The sequence below is a fragment of the Drosophila santomea genome, chromosome 3L (assembly GCF_016746245.2).
Source record: "Drosophila santomea strain STO CAGO 1482 chromosome 3L, Prin_Dsan_1.1, whole genome shotgun sequence".
In the NCBI taxonomy this organism is placed as follows: domain Eukaryota; kingdom Metazoa; phylum Arthropoda; class Insecta; order Diptera; family Drosophilidae; genus Drosophila; species Drosophila santomea.
In genome coordinates, this window is record NC_053018.2 from 4,140,256 (window position 1) to 4,165,617 (window position 25,362).

At 40.5% G+C, this 25,362-nt stretch overlaps 1 protein-coding gene across 4 annotated transcripts in view; it reads left to right on the forward strand.

Annotated features, from left to right (window-relative positions):
* The window catches only part of LOC120447470 (cyclin-dependent kinase 14), a 98,987-nt gene that overhangs the window by 16,900 nt on the left and 56,725 nt on the right, over positions 1 to 25,362 (forward strand). Inside the window, exons 1-2 of one of the 4 annotated variants that reach the window (XM_039628859.2) lie at positions 18,523 to 18,627; positions 20,777 to 21,112. The exons of 2 other annotated variants lie outside the window; for them this stretch is intronic. In XM_039628859.2, the coding sequence (XP_039484793.1) occupies positions 21,058 to 21,112 (55 nt within the window). In that variant the 5' untranslated portion in view covers positions 18,523 to 18,627; positions 20,777 to 21,057. Of the gene's footprint in view, positions 1 to 18,522; positions 18,628 to 20,776; positions 21,113 to 25,362 lie in introns of those variants that run through there. One more of the 4 variants, XM_044006253.1, reaches the window with a different exon arrangement.

Genomic DNA, 25,362 nt, shown 5'->3' on the forward strand with positions numbered 1-25,362 from the left:
ACGGAAATTTTACCTTGGTCCGGCACTCCTTTTGGCCTCGGCCCCTTTGTCCTGCGGCCCATTGATCGAGTCGAGGGCAAGGACCCGACCGTCTTTTCGCCGTGATTCGCAGCGAGTCCAACAAAAGGAATATCCTTTCAGACACACCGTATATATGTAATATATATTTTGCCCTTTTTGCATTGTGCTGTTAATTGAATTAGTTGGGTAAAATATTTCCATATGCAGCAAAATTTAATTTGATTTTGCACTCCATTCTGACTTGATTTGATTTGATTATTAAGCTGTTATTTCTCTCTATGCAAAATAGAGCTTTGTCAGTCGCCTCACGTTGTCTCCGAAATTATGCAGATACCTATATATATATTTCGTTTTTATTAAATATATTCCCTTTTTCTTTTCGTTATGTGAAAGGTGTTGCTAGATAAAAAAAATAAACACAGGCGACAACTCGTGCCTAATTATCATATGCAAACTGAGGTTTGATGGCATTTCAAATGGGATTCGGTGCAATAATAAGCTAGAAGCGTTAGAATTTTTTAAAAGTGTGTGTGCTTTTTTTCCTAATATTTTCCCAAAGCTTTTCAAGTAGCTCTCCAAATATAATACTGTTTGCTTTCTGCTTACTTTTACCTCTGCACTTTCAATTTATGTCAACTACGTGAGCAGAAATCCCAAAGTAGCAACACTGTCAAGTTGCAGTTAACAAAAAATAGCTTAAAATAATCCCTGCTGCTGTGGACAACTGAAACAAAGTCCCTGGATTTGTTACAAACTGCTTTGTAAGCCATAAAAATAGTTGCACTCTGCACTAATTGATGGACAAGACTAGAAGGGTTGTCCTGGAGATCAGCGTGTACAATAATCTCCAACAAGGCAGCAGCAAGTGCCAAAGGATTTGCACTGAAACTATTTAATAAACAAGGACATATGTTGGCAAAGAAGGTTTTTCAAGGGGTGGGGGGACTTTATGGGGAAATCCAGGGGTGGCCTTTTGACTTTTACTCGCTCAAAAGAAGTGCTACACTTTGCTTGAACACTGAGAATATTTACTTTGTTTTTACTTGAGATTAAATAATAAAATATTGGCATTAAAAGGTGGCATATATTTGTTTAGAAAGCTTTAATCATTATTAAAACTTAAAAACTTCTCATGTTTGAATTTATTTCGAATACTTTTAAGTTGTTTTTTCAGTGCCCCTGTGGACACCGCATGAGGCGTCATGTTGACACGAAGCAAAAGTTTTTGGCAAATCACCCTGAATAGAAGAGGTTAGAGCGTGCGGGGTAAAGGGGTTACCATACGGGTTGTCCGCCTGGCTTTGTTTGCATAAAATATGTAATTCAATTTATATTTCACTTTCGTTGCTTTTGTTTTTCTTTTGTTGATTTCAATTAGAATTTCTGATAAGCCCGTTTAAGTCTGCAGACTGTCACTTCACTTCACACGGACGTCACACGGACTTCTTGCTCTGCTCACTGACCTCTGGCCATGTCGTTTGTGGTGGCTGTGAAAACCACCGTACTCCATCAGTGGGGCCACACTGTACGAGTGGAATTAGTGCAAACAGACGCATAAATAACAAACACCTAAGACTTTTTGGAGGCACCCCCACCACAATGGTGCTAATATCTACTGGTGGCAGCTCTAAATGCAAATCGCGCCACATTGATATGCTAAGCAGATGCGTCTGTGCGACTTTGTCTGCCACTTTTCGAGGTGTCTGATCAGGGGGCTCCATTCTGACTTAGACTGATTTAGATGGGGCTATAGCTGTGTGGTTTCGTGAATGCATATTGCATTTTCAGCGCAAATCCTAATGACCGGGAAATAGTAATCCCTATTAGGATGAATGCCAAGAATCGAAATTTAAACACGGCAGGATCAACTAAGATTGAAAAGAGTGATTCGAAAATCCAAGTTATTTATGTAGAAATTAGAAATAAAATATGGACGAAGAGAAAATGTTTGTAGAACTACCACGCAAATTATTAGAAAGTTTAAATCCTTTATAAATGTGTCCAAAAGTAGTATAGCTCATTCTTTAGATTTAACAAGAGAGAACGCTGTAGGCGGGGTCCGGTCCGGGGTGCGGGGTCCTGGGTGCGGGGTCCGGGGTCCGGTCCGGGGTGCGGGGTGCGAGGTCCGGGGACCGGTCCGGGGTGCGGGGTTCGGGGTGCGGGTTCCGGTCCCGGGTGCGGGTCTGGGGTCCGGTCCGCGGGTCCGTGGTGCGGGGTGCGGGGTCCGGTCCGAGGTCCGGGGTGCGGGGTGCGGGGGTTGGGGTGCGGGGTTCGGGGTGCGGGGTCCCGTCCCGGGTGCGGGTCCGGGGTCCGGTCCGCGGGTCCGTGGTGCGGGGTGCGGGGTCCGGTCCTAGGTGCGGGGTCCGGGGTGCGGGGTCCGGTCCGGGGTGCGGGGTCCGGAGTCCTGTCCGGGGTGCGGGGTTCGCGGTCCCGGGTGCGGGGTCCGGTGTGCGGGGTCCGTTGTCCGGGGTCCGGGTCCGGGGTGCGGGGTCCGGTCCGGGGTGCGGGGTTCGGGGTGCGGGGTCCGGTCCCGGGTGCGGGTCCGGGGTCCGGTCCGCGGGTCCGTGGTGCGGGGTGCGGTGTGCGGGGTCCGGTCCGGGGTGCGGGGTCCGTGGTGCGGGGTGCGTGGTGCGGGGTCCGGGGTGCAGGGTCTGGGGTGCGGGGTGCGGGGTTCGAACGCTGTAGTCGAGTTTCTCGACTATCTGATACCCGTTACTCAGCGGGGTGCTACCGCACCAAAAACTGTCAGTGTGGAAATTTATCCTTTGCACTTCCACTAGCTGAGTAACGGGTATCAGATAGTCTGGGAACTCGACTATAGCGTTCTCTCTTGTTTTTTATCAATTTTTATGCGCGGTGCGTGGTCCGGGGTCCGTGGTGCGGGGTCTGGGGTGCGGGGTGCTGGGAGCTGGGTGCGGGGTGCGGAGTTCATATGATTAAATACATGTTTTTTGGCAAAACGATAGAAATTTACAAGACCAATACAAAAATGAAAAAATACCAAAACATTTTTCAAAAGTGTGGGCGTGGCAGTTTTGGGCGGTTTGTGGGCGTTAGAGTGGGCGTGGCAACATGAATCGACAAACTTGCGCTGCTTCTATGTCTCTGGAGTATGTATGCTTAATCTCAACTTTCTAGCTTTTGTAGTTCCTGAGATCTCGACGTTCATACGGACGGACAGACGGACAGACGGACGGACAGACGGACATGGCCAGATCGACTCGGCTATTGATCCTGATCAAGAATATATATACTTTATATGGTCGGAAACGCTTCCTTCTGCCTGTTACATACTTTTCAACGAATATAGTATACCCTTTTACTCTACGAGTAACGGGTATAAAAATGTGCAAGCGTATGTTCTACATATTTGAAATCCGAAATTTAGGAACTTACTTCATACTTTATGTACCTCTTATTTAAGTCACTACATAATGTGACGTGCATTTTATATAGTGTTGGTCTAGTTTCAGTTATTTCGCACATATTATTCGCCAAAAACTCCAACCACTCCCTATGCCATTTTTTTTTTGGCGAGCTTCTGCCACAATTTACCAGCACTTTGCGCGCTTTTCGATGCCACATTGGATATAGATATAAAACAAAAAAAAATCACATGTAAGTTGCATATTTCGGTTATAGTTCTTGGATTTTGGCCAACGAATGTGTGAAAATAGAAAACTTTTGTGCCCAGCAATGGAATGCAACATTTTTGGTTTGTTTTCGTGGTTCTTGTTGTTTGCTTGCTTGTTTGTTTGTTTTCCTAATTTCCTTGGTGCTTTCCGCACTTGCATTTTGATATTTTTAAAACATTTTGCCAAACGCCGAAACTTCAACGTACGTGAATGCAATTGGCGGAGTGGTGGGCGTAGGCGAAGAATATCGACTTTTACTAAGTTTTTGCTCATTTTGCTGGCCAATTTGCCAGCCAGTCGAGAGTCAAGTGCTTGTGCCCGGAAGTTTCTCGTCATTAGGCCAATTGAAAAGTTTTTTTCTTGTGCGGCATTTTCCCTCCAATATGACCCAAATAATGAAGAGCCCGAGAGCTTGTGTCGCTCGATTGAGTAGAACTTACTGAAGGACACCACAAAAGGCGGGTGGGCAGGTCCTGCATTCACACAATTTAATTAAATTATGATGAAAGTCAGCTGAGGCTGACAAGAACTTGGCTTGATCAAGTTTGAAGTGAAACCACAATGAAGCTGACACGAATGCAAATTGGGGGGACATAACATCGAGTTTGCTGTGATAAACTATGTTTAAGGATATAAATATGCTTCCAAAGAAATTAGTAAAAAAGAAACTGAGCTTAGGCTTAAACATGCTCCTTTGATCAATCACAAAGTAAATAATCCTGTAAGTTATAATAATAATTAAATTAAAGTTCTCTTAAGTTTTGATTATTCGAATGCCCAATTTGTTTCGTTTTTAATTGAGATCCTTTGAAGCTTTCAATAAAGCAAAGTTTTAATTATTTCCTTGCCCCCTAAATCACTTCCTTTCATCATTGAGTAGTTTATTAAATTTATATTTTTATTACAAAGAATTTCCATTGTCAGGACATCTTCGCCCCTCCTTATCACCTTTTCCATCTAATGTCAGGCCGGGACAATTATTAATTTCAATAAACCGTTTCCTGTCCTTGTCCTTCCCCTCGAACTTCCAGCTAATGATGTAATTTTTCTTCAGTTAACTAATTGAATACATTTGCGTAAGAGGGGCGATGGGGGCGTGGCAAGGTGGGTGAAACACATGGCAGTCTTCGCACAGAATGGCAACAAAGATTGTTAATAGTGGCAAACAAGCGAAGCTACTGAAGTTTCTACTCTGGCCCAGCCACTTGAGCATTGACAGGCGAATTTTCCTGTATCTTCAGATACCAACCCACTTTTCCAGCCCCTCCCACTCCATTTTCCGCCTCTCGCCTCCCCGCCGAGTAGAAGAAGTTAATTTGCAGCGACGGGCACGCAAAATCGAGCATGGGAAAAGAGTGGGAAGTGGGGAAAAGCTTCTGCTTTTTCGGGTGGTCGGAAGGGGTATGGAAAAGTTTGGGGATATAACGGTAGGGAGCGAGGAAAAACCAAGACGAAGACGAGCACACAAAACGACATTCCGCGGCAATCAAAGGGGGGGAGTTGTGCGCTGGCTGGGCGGAAAAACAGGGTCGGAAAAGCGGGAGAACGCATTACAAATTCCATTACTTTGAGCAGCGAACATGACCTGATTTTTATGTACATGTATGCGTGTCGGTGTCAGCCGGTAAGTGCATATGTGTGCGTGTGTATCTATGTGAGTGCGGGTGGCGATGCTGCGGCAAGAAATTAGGCAGGCCAAGAAGAGAAGAAATCACGAAGATGGCAACCGTCTGCTGGAGTTGGAGTTACCCACTAAAAATAAAACTCTGTATGGAACAAAGAAGTGAAGTATATAGAAATCTCTTAAAATACATTTTTACTTGTAGATATTTGTTGACCTGCAAGAAAGTCAGCTTAGTTTCCAGGTAGAACTCAAAGTCAGCCACTAAGTTTCTTACGAAAAGTAATTACAAGTCCTATGAACATGACTTACTTACATTTTTAGTTTTCTTAGGTAGTTTCTGAACTTGTAATTATATTTATAGATATATATTGCCTGCTTTTTTCTCACTGTATTGTGCGTCCTTATGTGTGCGTGCGTGCATATATGAGCCACGTTTTGGCCAGAACCTCCAGATTCCCCTCTCTTCGCCCCTCACGCCATCATCCCCTTTCTTGGCCACTTGTCGAGTCACGTAGCAAAAAGTTTTAAGCATTGGCACTTGCGACGTGCAATGGTTTTCCCCAGCTCCTCCACTTCCTCTTCCTTATCCCACCACAACCACCCACTTTCCACCTCGCCAGTTAGACAGCTTCCGCCCCCCCATCCCGTCCCCCTTTTGGCCATATTTGGCTATCACAGGGCAATAAATTAACAGAAATGAATGGATACGGGCTGGGGGCATCAGCAGAGTGGCCTACACACAACTCAATCTAAACGCCTCCTTTTTCCTTCAGTTTTTATGTGTGGCAAGTGTATGGTAGGCTTTAAAGGGAAGGGCGACTCTTGGGGGTGAAGGGTGGAGTGCTGCAAAGTGCAGTGGGTTATTGGCGCACTTTTATTACCAGAAAAATTGCTTGTCGCACGATTCTCTCACTTCTCGTGCTTCATTTGGTCATGCCTTCCGTTTTCCTACTTTTTTATACACAAAGAAAAATTCACAAAATTTGTTTAATAACTGTACATCATAATTTAACATGTATATATAAATTTAAAAGTAAATTACTAGTAATTTTAAAATAATTATAAAAAAGCACAAAATTTTGTGTAGGGAGATACCATAATGAAAATTTTTAATTCCTTGTTTAAAGTCCTTTTTTCTCTGTACACTCGCTTTCGCTTTACTCCTTTGCAGGACATTTTACACAATGAAAGTGTCACAAGTTGGATGGGCGTGTTGCCTAGGGGCATTTTTGGGTTGGCTGGTTCAAAGTGCACTTTATTCAATTAAAAAGTATCGAGAGGGGCAAAAGGAAGAGCGGAGGACCCAAAGAGGAGGTCATGGAAGCCGTCCGACATGTAAAATGCTGTAAATGTTTGCCCAAGGCAAATTGTCCAACCAATTATGATTGCCAAGCCAGGAGAAAGCCGAATGGATGGATGGATGGATGAATGGGTGGTTTCTTGGGGTTGAGCTGGATGTTGAAGGTTTTGCGGATTGTGGGTCGATTGAGCCCATGTTGAACCAGTGAACTGACACAGTTTTTGCGGCTTAAACACATTACGAACTAAAAGCAGCAAGGCCTGGTTAAATAAATAGGTAATGGGGCAAAGAAATATTTTAAGATTGTATTACGAACGTGCGACAACAATGAAAAATTAATAAAACAAAAAGCTTAGAATGCTTTTGAAATCTTAAGAATTGTGGAGGTACTTAAAGACTTGGAATTAACTATACTTGTAACTATAGAAAATAATTTTAAAATTTGTGCCATATTTAATTGTTTTCTTTCTAACGTCATTATGGCACATGATTAGATAATTGCATTGTAAAGCAGTTTTATCTTTCATTTACAACTTCCGATACCTCCCACAAATCTCTCACTTTTGATTTATATTCCCACATGCATCACAAACATCTCCTAATTTTCACACCATACAGACGTCATATTTCGCCTTTTCTCATGACTCACACAACAGACGTACATACATAAATAGAAGACTGAACAAATCATGTGAACTATTATGGCAATTTGCAGTTATTAATCAAAAGGGCGTCGCAGCCCCGTGCTCACATTCATCAAATATGCAAAGGCAATGGGGAATCAGCGTTGCAGGCAGCCGAAAGTGGCAGAGATTTACGACCTACTTCCATATGCATGACAGCTGCAAAACGCTGCCAAAGTGACTGACTAACTAACCAAAAACTCCAGAGCTCCGAAATTGCCAAGAGGTAGATGCACTGGTCTACATATGCAAATGTCTGCTCCATAACACTTTGTTCAGCCAGATCCTTTGGCAGCTCCTTTTGGCAGCTGCTTTAGCTGCTGCTCCTTTGCCTGCAATTTGCATTACTCATTTCACACTTTGTCTATCAGGTGGAATCGCAGACAGTGTGCAACACCTGTGAGTCCCGAAAAATTGAGCACAAAGATAAGAAAGTACAGGAGCGCAGGGATCCCAGTGATGAAAATGAAGACGAAGACGAACGCTCCTTGGGAAAAGACGTTGATGAACGACAGCCTCGTCGGAGGCGCAAGATGCAGTCCTTGAGTGCCAAGGCAACATGCAACTCTTACACTCGAAAAATATATTGGTTAATAAAATATTTTCTGTATATTAATATAAGCACGATATAATCCTGTTTGTGGAATCAGTTAAAAGGGCGTATAAATACAAATTTTTCTTACTGCAGTAGTAAAATACTGCATTTCGCCCTGTGCAGTTTGAAAATGATAGCTGCGAATCGTAGAGGAAGTTATACATATGCTTGATATAAATCTTGAGAGCAACTTTGCCTGTCATGCACAACATGAAACCACTAATTGATGTGAAGGCAGTCGCAGACTTGGGACACCACTCTCAACACTCGAGTTGGAGAACCAAACCGACGACGAACCAAGCCAAAACTGAAGGTTAGCTGCGGAAAGAAGTCTTCTGCAGGTCGTATTGCATGACTAAACTTGGGCTGCCTTTTCATTATTAATCAACTGCGAAATTTTCGCAGTTAACAGTAGCAGTTGGCGCTTCAGTTACTCACTGTCATGCCAATACTAATTAGAGTTAAGTAATTTAATTCTTGTTCAGTACTAAAATGCTTTCAAGGCCCAATGGCAAACATCTGGAATTCGCAAAGGAATGTATTGAAATGTGAATAAAAAGTAAACAGAGTTTATGGCATCAATTAATAGAATCATGTTTAACAATCAGAGAATTCAATTAATTGAAGGGTTAACTGGCAATTTCAGGTTAAATGAGTTGTAACACATTTTGTGTAAGTTGTTTGCTTAATTATGAAGACTTTAAACATTTGGATTGGAATATATAATATGTACTTTAAACAGATTTTAATGTAATTATCACATTATTTGAAAATACTTAAAATAATTTTTATTTTTTCCTATTCCAGGTAAGTTTTCAATCCCCTGGCGAAACTAGTCATATATCTCAAGTATACCCTCCTCTGGTAAGCCTTTTGAGTCCATTGTCAAGGACAATCATACCCAGAAACACGAGACTAAACTCGCCATAAAATAGTCGGCCATAACCGCCATATAGAGCAGGCAACAAACCCATTAGTCTGTCCCATTTATAACCCTCCAAAATGCCGTTCGTCGTTTGTCTGCGCTCTTTCTGTACCATTAAAAAAAGGAAAACTTTCATTATGACATTTTATTGTCCTGGTTGCCATTTGCGCCGCTCATTGTGGCTGATTCTCTGGTTGTTGTTGTTGTAGTTGCCAGGAGACAATGACAATGATGATGGGCAGGCGAATCGGGATTCCCAGCATCCTCAGCAGTGTCGGCCGAGATGAGAAAAGGCGAAAATGGAAGGGGAGTTGTGCCAGGACCTCGACAACAAGCGAATGGTGTAACTGCTGCCGGTTCGCTTGTTCTAGTTGTTGTTCTTTCAGACCATGTCACCAAACACCAGCCAGAGAGAAGTTGCTTTTGGTGGCTGCACAGAGAAAAATTACATCTATAGGAGGAATTTATAAGGCACAACAGAATTTTAAACAAGTTAATGATCAGAAAATTTCTGCTCTTTAGAGCTGGATTTTATTGGCACAAAAGTTATGTGTAGAATTATTTTCTTACGGTGCATTTGTCATTCGAGTTCCGCCACCTACACTCAACTTTTCTATTCTCTACTCTCTGGTTTTTATTCGCCAGTTCTATATTTGTTTTGGTTTGCTGTTCGGTTGATGTCCCGACAATGGCGTTGATAATTATTATTAGTTTTATTATGTAACTTTAATGCTAGTTCGGGGACTCGTCTCGTCCAACGCGACCTTAGAGAGGACAAAAAAAAAAAAAAACTGATGGAAACTATCTTTTCCATTTGCTTAAAGTGTAATACAACACTGGGATTTTTGAGAAAAGTTTTTTCTTAACTGAGGATGGGCAATAAATTTTGTATGCTAATTAGTAAGATTTAGCTCAACAAAGAATATAAAAGAAACAGACTAATTCAATATGAGTTTTGTAACACTTAAAGACCATTAAGATTTTCCAGATTTTTGCACAATTAATTAAGATTACTTTCTTAAAGATTTATGGTAAATGGAGCTCTTTCAAGTTATTCTTGAAACATTCTCTCTTATTCTTACACTTTTTTAATGAAAGAGTTTGCAATAATTTGTGCAAGACATTGTTAATTCATTGTTGACTTTACCTTGTTCCGATCAAAGTTTTTTTTTTTGCCTTTTCCTATTTACTTTTTACTCAGTCGAAAGCAGATTCAGCGATCCCACAAAACAAATCCTCAGCATACCCAAAAGAAGTTGTGGAACTTCACTTGTTTAAAGAAAATGGGAAAAACTTCTTAAGAATATTTCCCAACTCTGCCTGTCTCAATTTCTTCTTTTATGCCTTCAGCTTAATTAAATAAAATGCAATTTAAAACCGTTCATTGTGCAATCGCTGCCTTTTCTTGAAGGAACAAAGACCCCATTCCCATTTCCATCGCCCCCTTAACAACCTGAAAAACAACACCCATGACGTGGAGAACACGTAGAAGAACACGCAGTGTGGGCACCTATAAGGATGCAATGTAAACTGGAAGTTAAAGGGGTCGACTAGACGGGGAGGTGTAAAATGAGCCAAGGAAGTGGTTTTACTTAAGACTTACTTAAAGCAACGAACACGATTTGAAAGAAAATAGGCTACAACAGTAAGGGCTCTTAATTTTAGTATTTTATTACATTTTATCGACGGTTATGCTGTATTAAATGTGGACTTTAAATGAAATTCATTGTATGAGCTAACAAGACTTTAACTTACATGCTCACATATGAGCATATCATAGCCTTCACATCCCAACGTCCACCGCCCATGTCTACGCCCTGCTTCTTAAGCAACTTGCGCGGTCGTTTAACTTTGTGCGGCGGCGATTAAATTTCCAAGTTCTTGGACTCCAACTCATACCGCCATGCTGCCCCCCCACCGCCCCCTTTTCCCTGCTTGAGCAATCTTACCGCTTCTTATCATGTGTTTACTATACGGCGAGGAAAAGTATAAGTGGGCATAAGTAGGCGAAGAATGCAGGAATGAAGGCGAAGAAGAATTGCACTAAGCGCATTAATTGAATTGTAATTGCCGACGCTGTACCACGCTTTTCCACAATGCATCCAACCACCCAACCATCCACCCATCCACCCACCCACTCACCTTGCCACCCATTTTCCGGTCGTCCATCAGGCAGCTAGAGAGCTTTATTGTTGTTGTGTCACCGATTTGGGAGTTTGGAATTGGAAGCGGAATGAGAATCGCGAGCAGCCTGCCACTCAACTGGTTTACCCACATATACATAGTGATTTCCAGCTGCGACTGCTTCCTCAGTTTTCACTCCCATTTTCCGCCCGTTCCTCGCCGCCTTTCTCCCCCCGCCATCCCCATGAGCTGTGAGTTTTCCAAGCTGTGTGCCAGCAGTTACCAACAGCAGCAGCATGCCAAGCATTTGGCCAATGCAGTCGCTGATTTGTGACTTCCAGGGTAGCTGCATTTTTGGGGCAGTAACATGAGTGGGGGGTGGTGACCATTTACTAAAAGAAATACAAATATTGAATTTATGTGCAGCCAAAGGTGCCACAAATAATTTATTTTGCACATTTAAATCTTATCTTAAATAAAGTGTCACTGAAATGCCGCAATGGATTTAGTTACACAAGAAATCCTTACAAACTGGTCAACTATTTATAAATGTTATATTTCATTCTTGCTTAAAAAAAATTGGTCTTTTAAAAATATTCTTTGTATTAATGAAAATTTTGATGTACATTTAAAACATGATAAAGATTTAAAAAGAGTTCTTTCAACTTCATCAAGGCAAAGGTTCTCAAATTTATTGGGACTTATTCGCACTTACCTATGCATACAGGGTATCTGATGGCCACATAAATCTCAATTTCAATTGTGCATTCCAAACACTTCTTGTTGTTCTTCTCGTTGTTGGGTTTATTTTTGTTGTTCCCGCCGTTGTTGTTTCGCTTCGGTTCGGTTCTCAGTTCTCCGTTGTCGGTTGTTTGGTTGTACGGTTCGTTTTGTGTGTTGGTTTACTTTGGTTGGCTTGGGCTTGTGTGGCATGCAACATTGGCTGGGCTGATGGCCCTCCGCCTGTGTCCGCACAACACCCAATCCCCCAATCCCCCGAATCCTCCGATCTCCCTGCTGTCACTCTCGTTTTACTGGCTTAAAGGACGCTGAAGGTGAACAACTGCAACTGAAACCGGTTTTCCATTCACCACTCCTCCTCCCGGGTGAGGTAACTTTGGGCAGCAGGCAAACAAAATGTTTGCAGTTGCATTCACTGATTAGAACGTGTGGCAAGTTAAGCAGTTTCCCTTCTCCCCTTCTCCCCTCCTTCCCGCTTTCCTGCCACAGACAGCTTACATAAATTCACGTCACTCATACGCCACGTGGGCTCAGTTCGGTATCGCACACATAAAGTGTTGGGCAGTTGGGGTTGTCTTGTTCTCGCTATACCAACTGCTCGGGAGCTCTTCGTCAGCAGGGAAAGAAAATTTAATATTTATTATAGGAAACCAAATCTGCTGGTATAAGTAATAAGTAAACTCTAATATGGCACAGGCACTAGCTTTTCTTTCTTAGTAACTGAAAACTTATACTTTATATAGGCATATTACATGGTACATATTTTTTTTGACTTTTTAAAATTTTCTTTTCTTTTTTGCCCACCACTTTCTTTTGCTATATCAATTTTCCCTTTTGTTTCAATCAATTTATGACCTGCAACTCGCTCGACTGCCGCCATTTGCCACATTACTCACGCAGTTTTATTGGCCTTTTCAATGGCCACGCCCCCTCGATGCCCACCGCCCTCCGCCCAGCGCTTAAGCCATTTAACCCTTTTGTGCATTGCGCAGCGTTTTAATTTGCTCACCGCCTGCGAGCAGGATTGCGATGGTGGCATGTCCTGTTTTTATTTCCCTTTTTCACAGGTTTTTTCACCGTTGAATGGCCAGATAAAATTTTCTGCTCTGCATATAGGAAAATGAAGAATTACGTACGTTCATCATCTTCGGTTGCTTAATTAACTTCTGACAATCGAACGCTGCCTGCTAAATGAATTCAAGTGCCATACTCAAAGAAAATCAATGCCTTTGCATGGATGACATCACCTGAATGTTTGTTTTGTAATTAACCTGAAATAACTTAATTAAATCACAGCTAAAACATTTCCTCAGGAGGCTTAATCAACCCGAAAACTCAATAACATTGAAACTATGCGAACTCCCGCTGTTTGAAATCATTCAAATTCCCTTCCCACGAAACCTCATGATTTGTTTGGGTTTTGTTCTCGCATCTCCATTAATCAAAATAAAACGACAAAGCAAAGCAAACACACACGATATTCCGAGAAACTGGTGTTTTTAAGAACATTTGTTTAAATGTGCAGCAAGTTCCAATTAAAACTAGAAATATGGGAGTGTAGCGTTTGAGGCTAATAAATTTCATAACTCCGAGAGATACACATTTTCTGCACTCGGCCAAGTTTTGTGTTAGCTGAGCTGAAAGAACGAACAAAAAGGCAACTGCAGTTCTGCCTGCCCTCCCCGGGAAACCCCAAAAAGCCAAAAACAAAAAGATTTGTGAGCCGCAAAAGTTGCATCTTCAATCGCAAAATAAACAGAATGCTAAATGGAAAATGTTTGAAGAGGGAGAGCGAAAAGGGGTAGACAGTTAAAAAGGAAGTTCATTTCCTTGCAAGGACTTTGACTCAACTCTCAAGCCAAACTCTTTTGTCTAATTATGCAAATTTTAAAGTGAACTACTCTTTACACTGGTCTGCAAGACAAGCCAGCTCCATAAAGTTGGACGTCAAATTGGTTTGCCAAAATTATGTTTGCAGATCTTTTAAGGCAATTAAATTACATAGAAAATTTGCAACTAAAAAATCTCTTTTAAACTTTGTTTGCGTGTCTAATAAAATTATACAATATTTGCCCTAAGTTTATCTTTTATATTTTGGCACCAAAAAGTGTGAACTAATTAGATTTTAGTCAATTTGTATGGAAATGAATTTTATGTAAATTGCGCTGCGTGATTTCCAACTAAATCAAAGGGACACTGTGAAAATGTTGTTTTGGATATTCAATCAAAGTGTACACTGTAGAGTGTAGTTTACTGCATAGTTTTATATATATTAAATTAGCCCGCCATTCAAACACTTGAGACATTCATCAAGTAGCTCCCCCTATTTTTCATATATTTAATTCCACTCGAGAGTGGTGCCCTCAAATTAGTTTTGTGCAAATGAAACTATCTGTCGGATTGCGGGCAATTAAAGCACTTGAGACATTTGCCACTTTCCACGGCAAATGATTTCCGTTTTTGCCCATTTTATGCCAATTCGATTCGCTGCAGAACTCGCACATGTGAGATTCTTCCTCCTATTTTTTCATCACCATCAGATGCGATTTTCCTCGTTTCTGGCCTCCATTAAATGCTTGTGCGTGCTGTTTGTTTGCTTTAATTTTATTTTCTTTTTGGGCATAGCTGTAAATTGGTTCTCACTCTGCTCGCGGCAAAGAAGAAAAAAAAGTAGCAGCCAAGTTGATGACTCAAAATGTTTATAGACCTTTTTAGTGGAACCGAGACCGTTTTGCATTTTATGCGATTTTTCGTTTGTTTTTTCATTTGAGTTGCTTCTTTTTTTTTTTTCATTGCAATAAAGTGCAGAGCAGAATTGAATGAAAGTGAGACCGGAAGTTTGTGCTTCGCTCATTGTTGATTGCCGGAACATGTGGAGGGGCATTCTCGCACATACATATATGAATAGGATGGGGAATAGGGAACTTGGTGGGGATTTGCAGGAGGGGCAGTTCATGGTCGATTGGTTTACTCAAGAGGGAAATGTTGGAGACTGAATGCTGGCGACGGAGGAAATCAATGTGCTGGCTATATGGCGTATTCGGAATGTTATGACATTATACACCGACTTGGGCGAGGGGAATTTTAATTATCCTTGCGATTGAGTTGCTTGCTCTTTTATGATCCAGACGGAGTTTTGATTTTATGGCTTCTGCGAAGTGTGTGAAGTTTTGAACTATTAAGGGTGATATTAACACTTAATTTAAAACAAAAATTGCTTCTTTGTGGGGAGAGATTAATGTTATTCTCGTATTTAGCTATTCAGTTCGCTATTCATTTGCATATACTCTGCGAAAAAACATTTATTGAATTCGAATTGTAATTACTTTTTTCAACCTTTTGGTTTGTATACTTTGTAGTCCAATGCGATGCCTTTAATTGGTTTATATATTTCCCACACACATTTAAATCCGATTTAACGCCCTCCCCCAAAAACTTTGCGCAGGAAATTGTCAATTTCCCTTCTCGTTGCTCGCAAAGCCATAACTAAACCACAACAAACACAAGCAAACATTATTTAGCATATTTATTTGGCTGACATAAACATGAATTATTATTGCGGTTTTTTTTCGGTAAGAGTCGGTGGCCGGTCAACTTTGTCCACAACTTTTTGGTCCTTAATCCATCTCATTAGCAAATATGTTTGCATATATGTATGTATGTACTTATTGAGGCTAGCGGAAAAAAGAGAAAGCTGAACGTGTGGAAAATTGCAGCTCATCTTGTCCTCCGCAAATCCTGTGGAAAGAGGATTACGAGGGAGGTAATTGCATTTGGGTAACCTCCCTCTTTTCTGGGCTGTGGCCCAATTTCTCAGTTATTTGTAGTTATTTAAGCTTATTGATTTTATGGGCCCATACACATTAAGCAGGTAAAGCCGAACGAGTGGCAAGGAAAATTGGGGCAAACATTTTGCAAATGTTTTCATTAGCCCAACTTTGATTACATGCCAAGCTCGCCCGAATAAACTTTCGCCAGCATTTATTATTTAAATGATTTTATGGGCGGGTTCCACATGTGTTGCTAAGAGCGGGGTTCTTTGGGTCCAGGATTGATGGTAGTCACTTCAAAAGTCAATTAAGTTGGATGGTCCATTTGCCCCGCCCCCCCCGACACACACACACACACACACACAAACAGACACGCCCCCGAACCCGAATTCATTGGCCAGTTTGGATCATCGAAGGAGTTTATTTTTCTAGTGGCCCTAATCCGTTTCGTTTTCAAATACAATTCATTTCGAATGCCGAAAGTTTTTGCAGCATGACGGAAGGTTTGGGAGGGCACGTCGTTTTCCATTAAATTTACCTACGCAAAGTAAGAAATAAAATGTCAACTAAAACAACAAGGGAAAAGAAGATTTACTTCTTGTTGAGTTACGCCAGTTGTAAAGTCGAAAGAAAGGGAGAAAAGCTGTCTACAAACACGCAGATGCACTGAAATAAATGCTTAGAACAAGATGGTTTTAAATTTAAGCAAAAAATTGTTCTAATCTATAGTGCAATACCAAATATAAGTTTCAATTATTTTACAAATGCTTTAAATCGAATTTATTGAAGAACCAAAGAGCCCAATTTAGTGTGCATTTCCTAAGTGCGTCGAAACTTTTCCGCCTTTCCGGTTCACAGAGTACACAATAAAAAGCAGAATAAACTGGTAGCTGGCAGCATGAATCGGTTAACACGGCGTATGCGTAACTTCTAAGGACCCACACCGGAGGACCCTCACGTGCCATTGCAGCACTGGAGATAAAAAGCAAAAGTTAAAACCATTTCACACGCAATTTTTAGCCTACTGTTGTTTGCTCAGCCGGTGACTGTTGCTCCAGCTCCGCCTTTTGGTCACCTGGGGGAAAAAGTCAGCAGGAAAATCCAGAGGCAGGAGGCCATTTTCCTGGGAAAAATCGAGGTTTTCTCGCCGGGGGAGTGCGTGTCTCGTCGGCCAAGGAGAGAGCAGCACCATGACTACAAAATTTATTTCGCATGGCAGCCACAAAAGTTTTTCCAGGTGCGGTTTTTGCGGTAGGGTTTTTTAGGCCTCGGGGCGATCCAAATGCAAATTAGCCCGGTTTCGGGTAATTGAAATGGACGGCGGGGCGGAGAGGAGGAGAGGTCCTGCGTGAAAAGTCAGCTTGCTGGAAATGATTGATATTTTTTGCGGCAAACTCATGATAAGGGTTCGTGCGTCGAGGGTGTGGAAAATGGCTAGCCACTGGGGCTTGGCATGTTTACAAGACTTTCGATGTGTTTTTGGGCAAAAAAGTATTGCGAAATGAAAAATGAAAAAAAAATGTTAGGTGTCTGAAAAGGATACTCGGATCAGAACAAATTGTATATTTATTATAAAGTAGGTATAGTTTGTCAAAGGCAAAATATACTTTAATCCATACTCCAAATAAGTTGTTGTTTAAAGGGAATGACTTTATAGAAATAGAGGGTAAAACAAGAGATACTTATTGATCCACAATTTAATGAAATTTAAATGCAATTTTGATAAACTTGAAATATAGTTACCGAACCTATCCCTATGTAGATGATGTGGTTGTATCCCTTATAATTTTTGCAAGGCATTAAAGATGGTTACCTTTCTTTATTGCCAGCAAAACCCAATAAACCGAGGGCTAAACCTAATCAAATTTTTTGTTGATGGGGAGTTGGAGTTCTTGCTTAGCTCCTGTAATGCCGGAAACCCGCTCGCTGGGGAATTGTCCAGCGGAGAAATGGAGAAAGGAAGCGAAAATGCGAGGGTGAGAGCGTGAGAATGGCTCTCTTTCGGGGAGACATTGGCGATATTCCCAGGCTTTTAATAACTGAACAAGCCGCTCATTAATAATTTAAAATAGAGCACCAAAATATGCGATGCCCCAATGGTTGGTAACCTCTCTTCCCACCCCTCTGCCCCCCTCCTCACCCTCTCGCCCTGGCAATGGAGTGGTGAAAATGGTGTGGATGTCAAGTTATTTGAGAGAGTTTTATTCTCTCATTTGTTTGTTGCGTGGCCACATTCCTTCATTGGATACTCGTTTGCTCCGTGTTTCTCTGTTGTGGATGCCTTTGCACGCGTCTCTCCCTCTCTTTCTCTCGTCACATCCCCCTCTCTTTCGTCCCGGGTAGCACCATCTCCCTCTGTTTGGCCGATGATTCATGCTTTTTGCCCACTGCTGCATTAAACAATGGTTTCTTAAATTATTTATTTTCGCCAACACTTCCTCATGGCAGCTACATCAGCATTTTTCTCTCTTTCTGCTCTTTGTTTCTCTTTTTGTTATGTTCTGTTTTGTTTTCGTTATTTTATTTTGTTTACTTTTTGGTTTTGTTGTGCTTTGTTTTGGCTGCTGAATGGGCGCAATAAAAAAAATGCTAGTTTTTATTTATATTTTGCAACTTTTTAAAAACCATAAACGCTTAATTTACGATTTTGGGGAACTCTTAAACGTTATTGCTTTGGAAGCTACCGCGATTGTGAATACAAATTTAAAGTAATTTTTAATTTTACTAATTTTTCCCTGTGCACTTATGCCTCTGATTCTCGCTACTCTGTATTTTTATTTGTGACGTAAGCCGGAACGCAAAGCTCGTCTTCAGCTGTTCAAACTTTGCCGGCTGCGCATTTTTTTGTATTTTCCTCTTTTTGGCCTGAATGAATTTTCATAGTAGCGCAAATAGCCGTGGAAAACTCACCACAACGTCGCTGCCGGCGTCGCAGCTGCTGCAGTTGCTGCAGCTATGTTGCTGGATGTTGCTGCCATGCAATTGCTGCAATGTTGCCGTTGTGTTGCTATGATGTTGCTAGCGCCGCTGCGATGTTGCTTTGTATTTCTGCTGTGCCGGCGATGTTGCTGTTGTGTTTTTAGTTCACAATCGAACGTTCGCCGCGGCTGACGTTTCGCTCTCGCTCGCTCCCACTCACTCTCCGTCTCTTTCGCGCGCCGTCCGCCGCTCTCTTTCACTCCGCCAGTGGCTTTCAAACTGCAGATATTGTACGTCACATTGCTGCTGCTGGTTTTTTTTGCTCGAATTTTTGTCGCAGCCTCATAAATCACAGCTTAAATAACCAGCGAGCAGCAACAACAATAGGGTCGCAATAAATATAATAATCATATTTAATAATTTGTGTACCCTTATTGTGGCTGTTGTGTGTAGCTTATTTATTTATTTGCCTCGTGTGTGTGTTTTGTGTTTGTTTATTTGAATTGTTTGCTATTTGAGCAGCCGGAGTGCGCGAAGTGCGCACCCCAACGAAATGCGGTCTCTAGTTTCAATTAGAAGTCCGAGTTCGGGTCCGATTCAGCCCCTTAACCCCCTGCAGCCCCCGCTTAACCCCTTGAGATCTTAGCACCCCCACATTTATTTGAATTCTGCTTATTTGCGAGGCTTTGCACGGGTTGAAGTGCGTTCAGCTGCGAAAAGGAAACCAAAACTGAAGGTTACTTTTGTGGCAGAGCAGTTTATTATTATTGCTATCTTCGGGTGTTTTTTCTTATTTTTTTTTTTGGCAATTACAATTAAACGAGGCCCAATTCATAATAAACTCAAATACAGTGGTACCTTGAATAGATAGAATGGAATAGCCAAACCACGACGGAATATCATTAGCACTGCCATTAAATGTGCTAATGGTTTATAACCACTAAATATTTGATTAAAAATCGGAAACTTTTTATGGAAGCTAAATATTTTATACCTTAAAATATTCCACAATAAAGACATACTTTTTGTAATTAAAAGCTTATCAACTTATTTTATTAGACTTTTAGTAAACAAAAGTAATAAAATCGTCTTATATTCTGAAAAGGCGACCACTGTACCAAAAATAAATATGTATCATAATTCGTTCGAGTTCAAGGCGGTGCGTGACTTTGAAGTGTAAACATTTGGCGGCAATGCGAGATAATCGTGATAATGAACTTGTGTCTGTGCTCTGTGCCCGCAGAAGCTGAATGAAAAATGCCCAGAGCGTACAAAGAGATCAGAAATAGCCCTATTGAAGATAGTCACACAGACCAGTTGCTTTATCTGCGAAGATTCCTGTAAATCAGCAGCCGCGTCGCAGCTTCGATTTCCATACGCTTGCTGACTCAAGATATTTTACCCACTTTCGAGCAATTTGCATGCATCACCGGAAAGTGTGACGCAAATGCTTGCGTTTGCAGTGGCTGTAAAACTGCAAAACTGCAGAGCTCGAGCTGCAGTCTGGTTTGATCTCCTAACGAGATTTGCCTTTGACCCAGCTAAGCCAAGAACCCCTATCCTTTGATTGTGCCACCCACCTTTTCCCTTTGAGTCGCGACCTGCCCTCACCCTTAAATCGTAAATCATGCAATATTGCGTATACGCCGTGTGCGGCAGGACCCTTTCAACCCCCTTTAAGAGCGCGTTGTCTCTCTCTCTTAGGTTCCACAAGCCGGCTTGTGCTCTCCTCGCAAGAGAGCACTACTCTATGGCACGAGCCAAACACCACCCACCGCCCACTGTTAGTCGCCCTTGCGCTACTTTTACCGCCTCTTCTTCTTCCTCGCCAGGCGTAACGTAAAAACGCTGACGTCGTCGTCGCCGTCGCCGTCGCTGCCGTTCCGCAGTCGACGTCCTTTGTCCCGTTTCTCGTTGACCTCATTTCGTGTGCGAATCTCAAAGCGGCAGGTTGTGCGTCCCGGCGAAAATATCCCGAAAATAACACCCCACAAATTGCGAGACTTTCGGAGAAAAAAAGAGTGTAAAAGAGTTTCCTTACCAGCTTTTATTTCTGATTTTTAAGCATCAGTGTGATAGTTTTTCAATTAGAAGCTGTCTTTCTTTTATGATTTTTGTCTTTGATTTGTTTAGCAAAAAAACTATTAAAAAGTGTTATATTATTTGCATTATTTTTAGTTGCTGCTTTCAAAGTGGAACTTCGCTAATAAAATATTGTAAAAAGTGTGACTTTGCTGCAACTACTTAGGCGCTTTTTATAATATTTTGCTGAACGTGAAACCACTTAAAAGGGATAAAAATCAACAACCACCCCTAACAAACAACCACCGTAGAAAAAGTCGAGTCCAGCAACAAAAAAGTGTCTTTCGAGCGGCAAACTTTTTCTGCGGCTCTTGTTGTTGTCTGTGGTCGCTAGATTTATTGTTGTTTTGTCTGCAGATAAAATTTGACCTCGTTTACTTGCAACTTCGACGTCGCCGTCTGATAAACAAAAAATAGAATTGATAAACCCATACATTTTATTCGATAGTGTGTGCTGTGTTTGGAGTTTATATGTACTATATCTCCAACGGATTTGTGACCCAGTGAATTTTTCGTGTACCCAGTAAAACCAAAGATATGTGTGCCATAAACGAGAGTGTTAACCCAACTACTTAATCAATTGAATAACATTGAAATAAACTTACCTGTGCGCCCGAAATTCGTCTTAAAGCAGCAACATGGCCGAATTAATCAGTCAGCCCACTAAAATTAACAACAATAATTTTGGTGCCGGTGCGTATATACACATCATAAATAATCCACATAACATGACTGTATCTTTTTGTTTGATCAGTGATCAATAGAGCGCATATGAAATTCCTCTGTTGTAGGTACTTGAATTTCCTGCCCCAGAGGAATTGATCGAGCATATAAACAAAAAGCTAAGGCTTCACCTTTTTTATAAATTATTTATATTGATTCGGCTTTAATTGGCATTTGTGATGGTTTCTCGGTTTATTTTTAGTTAGGCGGAATTCACAGTGTAATAAAAGCGCTTGTTTATTTTGTGATGCTAACGCTGATAACGAAAATCTATTGTATGAGTAAAAATAATTATTTTGACTAGGGAACATTTTTTGAAAATTATTCATTCGGCAAGAGATTTTAAATTAATGTTGTTTCTTACAGCAGCAGGTTTTCAATGTTCAATATTCTTACACATTCTTCGGGGAGCTGTCAATAATTTATTTGTATTTTGGTCTTCGTGCATTCGCATATATTGGCAGAATGGAAAAGAATTCTCCCATAAATTTAACTCTCAATTTAAATTTCAGCACACACACTGAAGTCTGCAACTTCCTGCCGTTCATCCTTTTCAGTCATACACACTTAAAAATCACAAAAAACCTCCATATATATATAAATGTATATATATTTTTTGGTTTGCTGCAGTTGCCATATAAAAAAAGCAAATAAATAAGTGGATATTTAAAATATGCACCGAAAGCCCCGTTTAAAATGCAAAACAAATACGGAGAGAAGAATGGCAGGCATCAAAGTAAATTTTATTAAAATTAAGCGTAAACATTTTGACACAAGCCGGGTAGAAATGAAAGAAAAGAGTTATATAAATGCAACTGCCAGAAGCAGAAACGGCATTTAATTGAAAAATTGTGCAATCCAGAACATTCTGGCCTCTCTTTCACTCAGCTATCTCCGCCTCTTTCTCGGGAACCCGTTTGAAAAGCGACTTCTCCTTCCTCAATTGATATTAATTCGACTCGAATTGAACTTTATTTTTGTTTATTAGAGAACATTGAACTCAAGACGATTGCCGCCGACAAAACCACTGACGTCACGGCCCGAGGCAAATCGAAATCATTTATTTAATCAGACATTATGGTTTACGGACAGCGATAAGCCGCAACCTCCAAACTCCCCTTTATCTGGAAAGCAAACATGAAACAAACGCATCCGAAACTCATTATGGCATATCGATTTCTATCTCCGTCTGATTTATTAGTGCAACTAGTTTAGATTGTGGCCAACTAGTTTTGGTGTTGCCTCTGGGCAAAATACAATTTAATTATTTCCCAAGTCGCTTTCGGTTGTCTAATTATGAATGCCGCCTTTACATCGCCAAATACAATGTCAAATTGATTACATTTTGAGGCTATCGACCGATGGCTAAATCAATTAGAGAGTTACGGCAGCTTAGATTTACGGTCAATATTGAAATCGGGCGAATACGATGCACACTTTCACTTCAATAATTAAAATAACAGCTTTCAATTTGTAGCCAACGAAAACTTATTTAAATTTTAATTTAAATAAATGAGAGATTTTTCGCATAAAAGTCTGTCAATGATTCAGCAGAATAATGAATATCTAAATTGGAAAAACAGATCTACAGTTTTTTTTTCTCAAGAAATATGAGCTGCTGTCTGATATCTGAAGCTTTTTAAACCTGTTTTCAATTGTTTTCTTATCTTAATACAACCCAATCCCTATTTTTCTAATCAGCACAAGTTTTTCTTTCAACCAAATATTAATGTTTTCGTAAAGTAGGCCATACATGCAATTAGCTTTTTACAGCATTTTCTACTGATAATTGAAGCTTAATTAGTGTCAGATTTAATGCTCAGACTTTGAATGCTTCATTTGCTTAATAAACTCTAGTTTCAATTTTTATGTTTTTATAAAGTCAGTCCGAAACTTACAGTTTTTCATCTGTCTCTTTACCTTGTAAAAATGTATTTCCATTTTAATTAAGCTCGGATTTGGCAGGTCTCTATTTTCTGTCAAGTTTCTTGGTTTTTGGCAAGTTTCAGATGAACGATTCGCAAACACGCAACTCCAGTCAAAAAGCTGGTGCTGCCGTGTGCAAAAACTATTAAAACAGGTGGCCAATACACTCACCCAAAAATATATGTGTAGCAACTGGTTGACTAATTTCCTACCCAGTTTTCTTATCCATCACGCCCCATCTTTCGAGGAAACTCTCCCTTTCTCCAACATTAATTTGATTAGATTTCATGGGCTGGCGATAAAAAATAGTTCTATATGGTAATAAAATTTGTGTTTGCCCTCGGGCGTGCGTGAATATTTAAAAAAAAAAAAGTAAATAACCCGCTTTTCGAGGGTGTAGTTTTGATGGTTTTTTAATTTTATTATTTGCCTGGTGAATAAACGATGCGTGTTTTATGGCGACGCTGATGGATGGGGCTGCCAAAGGCGTAGAAAGCTTGGCCAGCAAGGGTTAATGGCAGCCAGAACTAGACATGTGTATGCGTGAAGTTGAACATTTAAATACTATTAATGAGTGCAGCAATTTAAGTTTTTAATCATTTATTTTTTCCCTGCTGTGGTAAGCTCATATTTTATTTAAACTTTTTTTTTTATATTTATTTTCCATGTTTTTAATGTTGCTGGCTTAGAGTTATTTTAATTAGTTGAAACTTTATCGGCTTGGAAAATTCCATTTTCCACATTTAATTAGTTATACATGCATTTTAATTAAACAGAGACTTTGCAACTCCCTCTCCTGCATACAAATGAACCGCAAACAAATAAAATTCGTACTAAAGCTTGTTTGCCCAGCAAACTGAATATAGTTAAAAGTTAGAACTCAATTTAAGAGTTCAGTGGGGTTACAAACTGAGGGGAAGGTTGAAAATCGATTTAATCTGTGCATTTGCTACATCAATTTTGCTTTCCCACTTGTCACGTGAATTTTTTTTTGGCCATCTTTCACCTATTTTTGGGCAATGAATTTTTTGTGGTGCCTGGAAGTTTGTGGCGGCAAAAAATCTCCGCGTCATTTATAAGCCATTTACTCATCGAGCATTCCTGGACTTTCAGTTCCGTCAGCTGTCGCTGCTGCATTTTACTCGAGTCTCCCTCTATTTTTAGAGGCTTTTTTGCGGCATTCTCCAAAAGAGCAAAACTCTCGCAATTAGTCAGCTGCTTGTCGCCGAAAAGTGTCAAAATATTTTTGCTAGCAACAGCTTTGCCTTTCCTTATTTTGTTTGGTTTTTCTTTTTATTTTTTTACTCAGCATTCTATTTTCCCTTGCATTGAATCAGAGAATTTGTGCAAGTTGGCTAAAAGCCAGGGAATGGAGAACAAGGGGAAGAATATATAATTATAGATGTGTATATTAGAATATTACTTTCTTAAAATTGTATACTCAACTATTCTAAATTATTTGATAATGTAAGCAACGGTTTTCGTTTCTGCTTTACAATGATTTGAATTTCCTAATATATAACTTAATAAATTCATCAATTTTTAGTTTATTTTAACTACTTTACTGCTATTATCTTGCACACATCTGTAGGATAAGCTGCCGTGTGTCGTGGCCAAAATGTCACGTATACGTCGTGTGGCCTGCCACAGAATCTGCTTCGCCTCCTTCACGATTTTCACGCCTGTCTCGCGCCGCCTTTCCACTTTTCCTCGCCGGCTAGCTTTGTTTTTGCTTTTGTTTTGCTCGACTGTAGGTAATTACGTCATTAACAAGAAATTTGGAAAGTGCTCGTCATAGAATTTTCTTTTTGGCTTGTGTCAACTGTTTGGCTGCTGTTCTTTTTTCTATGGGGTAATTGCCGGTCTGTTTTTGGGGTAATGAATGCTTTTCGAAAGGAGGCACTTTGTTGTAGCTAAATACAGATTATAAATAAGCTGATTATTTGCACAGAGTGCTAACTATTAGGCAACATTAATTGCTTTAATTTAATTTAACAATTTACATAGTCTATCTAGTTGATGGGTATTTCTTTTATTGTTTGATTATCACAAGTTTTTCCCTTAATACGCTCTATGAATTATATTTATAGAACTCTTAACGATTGCACTCAATCAAGGTAATATAAATACACCTTTTATTTATAGGACTACCTTTGGTATCGTTTGATATAGAACTTCCAAGTAAATATAATTATCCTAATAGGGGATCGTTATCCAATCCCCAAGTTGCGCCCATCAATTTCCATATTTCATTGACAAGGCAATAGAACTCCCAACCTGAACGAACACTTCTT